Source organism: Trichosurus vulpecula, chromosome 4 (genome assembly GCF_011100635.1).
Source record: "Trichosurus vulpecula isolate mTriVul1 chromosome 4, mTriVul1.pri, whole genome shotgun sequence".
Taxonomy (NCBI): domain Eukaryota; kingdom Metazoa; phylum Chordata; class Mammalia; order Diprotodontia; family Phalangeridae; genus Trichosurus; species Trichosurus vulpecula.
This window is the reverse complement of record NC_050576.1, coordinates 248,550,217-248,556,269: the sequence shown is the minus strand read 5'-3', so window position 1 is coordinate 248,556,269 and position 6,053 is coordinate 248,550,217. Positions and strand designations below refer to the sequence as shown.

General features: G+C 37.4%; 1 protein-coding gene across 1 annotated transcript in view; it reads right to left on the bottom strand.

Moving 5' to 3' along the window:
- Positions 1-887: 887 nt before the first annotated feature.
- LOC118847064 (neuroligin-1) overlaps positions 888-6,053 on the bottom strand; it is a 29,336-nt gene continuing 24,170 nt past the window's right edge. The window contains exons 3-4 of the mRNA XM_036755685.1: positions 3,281-4,070; positions 888-2,600 (exon numbers count right to left, since the gene is read on the bottom strand). Of these exons, the coding sequence (XP_036611580.1) occupies positions 1,778-2,600; positions 3,281-4,070 (1,613 nt within the window). The 3' untranslated portion in view covers positions 888-1,777. The remainder of the gene's footprint in view (positions 2,601-3,280; positions 4,071-6,053) is intronic.

Below are 6,053 nucleotides of genomic sequence, written 5' to 3'. Positions count from 1 at the left end.
AGATTATCTTTATTTCACTCAGTGACCAGGAACATGGCCAAGAAGTACAAAGTAATTTCCATTAAGTAGTATACAATTTGTGTGTGTGTGTGTGTGTGTGTGTGTGTGTGTGTGTAATAAGCTTTCATTCTTGAAAAAGAGTAACTGAAAAAGAAATGTTTCTGTTACTGCAGTTAGTTTGTCAGAGAAAGTTCTTTGCATTATCTTACAAACTATCAAAATTGCTAGTAATCTGAAAAAATGTAAAAAAAAATCACATAACTTTAGTCTAATAGAAATATAGTACAGGTCAGAGAGAAAGTATTTATCAGGGATGTGCTCTTAAGTCCATCTCATTTTTTTTCTTTTAATATAAATGTACATCTGATTACATATACAAACATTTGGAAAGGTCTGTGATATACTGGTACTGGTAAACAACAGGGGAATGGAGAGTTTCCTGTGATCTTAGAACAATTGCTGAAAATCACACATACGGGAATGACTAAACCCTCCAGTTTGGGTGACTCTCCTTTTGTAACCTCTCCACCTACACTGGATGCTAGCTAGAGATCTCATCAGCAAATTCTGGTGAATGGACTTTGGTGATAACGATATGAAATGTGAGGAGGGACGTGACTTTTTATCGAAATAGTATTAGTAAACATTTTGTCATGCAACATGAGTAAATCAAGAATCGAGAGCTGTAATCAGAGTGGCAATATTGGGGCATCCTTATATCATAAAATACCATTGTAAATAAATCTTTGGACACACTTCACCTTACCAAGAGGAACGAAATACAGTTTTAACCAAAGCACGGCAAATTATAAATCCTTCAACACAAGTCCCATTTGGGCAATATTTCTATAAATTATTTAGATGAAAACATAAAAGAACATTAAAAATACAGAAAGTTGTTTGTTTTCTCTCTGGGACTCATATCAGTGAGTGTTCACTCCTATCCCTATAGTTTCATCAGCTACCTTTCATAACTAACACCTTTTATTCCTGAAGCTATTCTAAATTTTTCTATTGCAATAACTTCTGCCCCCTTACAAATCTTCTTTGGATTCTGCCAATTGATGGAGGAAGCTTCTATGAAAAAAATCCAATGGGATGAGAAGAATTTTAATTGCAGCTTAATCAGCAGCACAGCCACCAAGCATATCAATGATCATGCACGTCGTGCTAAAAACCCCCAGTTTCCTTGATCCCCCACCAATTTACTGACAGCACTTATGTGAAAATGTTGACCCTGCCAGGCTTCACTTTGCTGTTTGACCAGCAGGTTTCAGCATGAGCCTTGCTCTACTAAGGCCGTTAACAGCACTGGTGTTTTGTGTACTTATCCAAATAAGTAAATATGGACTACACAAGAAAACAGTTCCAAATAAAAACTGGTGAAAATTATCTGACATTCCATTAGTGTGTCCCTTGTGCATATTTATAGATTTTTTTTGTTCTTAAATTTCAGTCATAGTTCTTTCCTGTTTGGTGTTGCACATGCCTAATTCCATTATGTAACTTAAATCTTCAAAAAATTAATACTTGAATGTGAATGAAAAAGTATCATTCAGAACAACTGCTTCAAGCAATCGAGATCAGTTTTTTTAAGTTCATTTGTGTAACTATATACAATTCATTTTTTCAAAACCTCAAAAGTTCTTGATATGTATATTCACATAATATTCCTCCTTATTTAAATAGTAAGTCTTTGTAGGTTGAAAGCCAAGCAATCCCCAGTAATTGCTTACTGTAATCCGTCAAAAAATAGAGTTTGTTTCATCTTGTCTGGCTATACCCTGGTTGTTGAATGTGAGTGGGGGTGGGGGTGGGGATGGGGCAGAGTATTGTTCTGTCCTCCAGTAAATGTATTGAACGTGTGTAAGGGCTGGATTCCTGGTATAGTGTTAGGAATCATTGTAATGGTGTTGGGGGTCATTAAGGGAACATCGTCAGGAGACCTCCTCATAGCTAGTGTGTAGTCTGGGGGACAGGCGGTCCGGAGAACCACCTCATGTGGATGGATAGACTCACATTCATGATCCAAGTCTGTGTGCTTCATTTGGAGGGACATTATCTCCTCTTCTTGTGCGTGGGTAAGGTCATTGGTTGTCGTACGTTGAGGGCTACATCTCCTATGAACATCATGTCTCCTCTTATCCTTCTTGTAGTAGAGAGCAGCAAAGGCCAAGATGTTCAGAAAGAGCAAAGATGCCCCAACTGCGATGGTCACACTCAACTCTGTGGAGTAGTCCCGTTGATCAACGGAAAATGGACTTGGTTGCTGCTTGGGATCATCTTGCTTGGCTGTAGGAAAGGCTGATGTGACAGGTACAGAATTTTTCCTTGTTGGCCTGAAGGTAATATCAGTTGAGGGCACTTTAGTTGTGGTAGAGGTATACTGAGAAATATCATTGAGATTGTGCAGATGAGGTACCAGCTCCAGCCAGAGGTTTACCTTATTGGCCCTGTAATGCTCTTTTACTCTTGGTTTTAATCCAATATGGAGATAGAGTTGATCTTTCTGTGAATACCTGGTCCATGCTACTTCTTCAAAACGATTGGGTTTTGTGTGGATAAATTTTGTGTCTTGAGGGACTGGCTGATTTGGATCACTATGGGAATTTTAAAGAGAGAGAGAGAGAGAGAGAGAGAGAGAGAGAGAGAGAGAGAGAGAGAGAGGATATGTTAAAGTAATTGAGAACTAGATTGACAATGTTTGTATTAAAAATAAACATGTTACCTCACTTCAGTGGTAACTATAAGCAAGACCTTATATACAAAGTTACAAAGTCATGGTTTCGAATTCATGTGAGTCAATTTTGGGATAAATAAGTAATAAATCAATAATTAAAATAAATCAGTCTACTATTATGTGTTAGGCACTGTAGTTTTCTATGAGAAAAACATTTCCTTTACCCATTATGATTTATTAAAAATAGTTCTGAAAAGAAAAATAAGGGCAAATGTTGATTTTGAAAATCACTGATTTTCTTTTTCCTTCCTTCTTTCTTTCCTTCCTTCCTTCCTTTCCTTCCTTCCTTCCTTTTTTCCTTCTTTCCTTTCCTTCCTTCCTTCCTTCCTTCCTTTCTTTCTTTCTTTCTTTCTTTCTGGGGAAAATGCTTCCTTCCATTTTAAAGACCAACTTTACCCTATCTTATTACATGCACAAATATAGTACCATATGAATTTTCTTTTCCCTTTGCTTAAAAGAACACTATTTGTTATTAAATATTAAGAAGTGGATGCTATCATTAAATTGAAATTTAAACTCATTCTCTTGCATGATACTTACCCAGTTTTAGCAAAATTTGTCCAATAAGTCATCACTACTGCACTCAGCATCACATCATTTTTAGAGAAATTACAAGGGAATAACTCTGTTGGACCAATCATGGGGATTCCCAATACATAAGGAACCTCATCTCCATGAGCTGCATCAGCCCAAGCTGGGACTTGATCTGTTTGGCAATGATGGTAGAAGGCATAGAAGTATGTAGGTGAACCAAAGTTTGAATGAAGGTCTGCCGTAGCCACTGCTGGTGCCACCCACTGATGATCAGTAAATAAAGCCAATAGCGTCTTGCGTCTAGTCTCAGGATTATGTCGGTCTGCCCAGTCTGTATACATAAATTTAATAGTTTCCCTCAAAACGTCTTTGCCTTCAGGATATCCATACAAATTATCCACAAAATTGGAGACAGCAAAGTCAAAATCACTAGCTGAAATCCCATCTTCACTATCTACTATGTTTTCAACAAATTTTAACCCTTCCCCTTGATTAACACCCAACATTATATCATAGTTGAGGAATTCCCCTTGTTCCATCAATATCTGAGGGTCATCTGGTATTACATCACCATCAATCACTGGTCCAAAGGCTATGTGGTATCGAGCTGGTTGGATATCTTGGTCAATAAGTTCTTTATAAGGCTTCTTCTGCAGACATTCAACTAGCTCTACAGTATCAGACATGTTGCAGCCAACTTTCGTAGCCAACATCCTGGCATATTTTGCAGGCTGGAAGCTAACAGCCCAGCTGGAGAGGGCTGTTCCACTTTGAGCTATTGCCCGTTGAAAGAGTCCTATGGGAAAATAACAAAGAGGACTGAGATGACCTTCAAACAGTTTGAATGATTATGATAAAATAATAGCAGATAAAATTGGATCCTGTCATTTGTAAGAGTCAAGAGCATATATAAAATTTGTCCTAAACCTCCAGTATCCACTCAGTAGCCATGTTGCTAGATTAAAGCTTTACTAGAGCAAAGAAAGTACATGGAGCCATTTCTAGGACATGGCAGAACAGGTGATGTCCCAGAGCCCTATTTTTTTTGAGATGGGTAAAGGGGAGGAAGTTGGACTTTGAGAGCTGTGGAGTGATCAGGAAAGTTGGAAACAGGAGGAGGAAAAGGAACAGAAGTGGTCTTTTCTGAGCAACACATTTTCCAATCTGCACAAAACTACCTTCATCAACCAAAGCCAAGGTAAAGTGAGTGGCACTGGTATTGGCTTTCTGACAACATACAACCTCTGGCCACTTGTTGCCCTTTTGGCTCCTTTTTACCCTCCTTCAAAGATCCTTTCTAGACATATTCTTACCTGTATAGGAAGGTGGTAGGGGTCTGCACCTTTGATTAGCCTTAGGGCCCCATGAGGATTCTCCCTGGTAATAACCCTGGAGGTGTAGCTAACAAAATGCTTCAGGTAGACTTTTCTCAATTACATGTCTTAAACATTCTAAGCTAAATATCTATTAGAGGAATCTGTATTGACAGAATGCTGTGACTATCTTAAAAATCAAGGCCAATGATTTCATAAAGATGATTCAACTTTCTAGTTTCTTGGGCATAAAATATAATTTTCTAGCATGAAGAATGAGAAATACCCCATATACTATTTTTGCTTACTTGAACTTGGGGTTATGAGCCATTGATTAAAGGTTACATAATCCTCAAAAATCTCTAACAGGACTTATTAAGCAGCAAGTCTTTGCTTTAAAATATAATTTAAGAGCATATGTTTTCAAGGAAAAACAAAAAAGTACATTTTACTTAATTTTCAAAGTACTACTTTCTGGTGTGGATACTTGATCTCACTTATTCACATATTCAAATGAGCTGAGAACTCTTCACGAGGATATTAAAAGATTCAAAATTAGAACCAACCTTTCAAAAATTTATTTTTCAAAACAGAAATGAATTGAATCCAAAAATATTTCTTTTAGGAAAAAAATTCATAATGTCTAACAGGAAACCATTTAAGTTTATTTAGACTTCCTCAAATCTTGAGGTATAGCCTGCCAGTGGGTGGCAATGGCCTTTCATGCCATAGGTGTTTAATAAATGTTTGCTGAATTAAGATCAAGGAGAAGGTAAGTTCCTCGAGGGCAGGTACTGCTTCTTTTTAAAGTCCCTCTTTGTATCCACCTTGCTTACCACTTATCTGACACAAGCTAGGCACTTAATAAATACTTTGTTGGATTAGAATTAAATTGAATTAACAAAGTTAATTAGTTCCAGAACAAGGCAAGGTATTGAGTAAAATTCCAGGGGACAGTTTGTTGCTTAGCAGCGGAGTTGAATGGCTCAGAGATAACTACAGTTATTCTGGTTGGGAATAAGGAACAGGAAGCAAAGCCTTCCAGATAGGGGTTTAATGATGTTAAGTGTGGATGGGAACAGTTTTGATATGGTACAGTTATGGTGTCTTAAGGACATTAGTGCAGAATATTGGATGGATTAATGTTATTTGGGGTAAGTCTCTTCTTGAACACATTTATAACTGGATCTAGATTTTGAATCAGAAAGTTCATAGATTCAGATATGCAGGGGGCCCAAGAGGTCACTTATCCATTTGATCTTACTTCCAGTTTGTACAAATGAGAAAATGAGGCTAGAGATATTAAGTGTCTTGTTCAAGATTGTAGAGGTAGGAAGTGAGAGAGGCATGATTTGAACCAGGTCTTCTCATTCCAGTCAACCTTAAAGCTGTCCAGTCCACTATACTGTGCCAAAGGAGTAACATTTAAAAGTCCAGTGTTTTACAGCATCAGCTACTCCAAAATA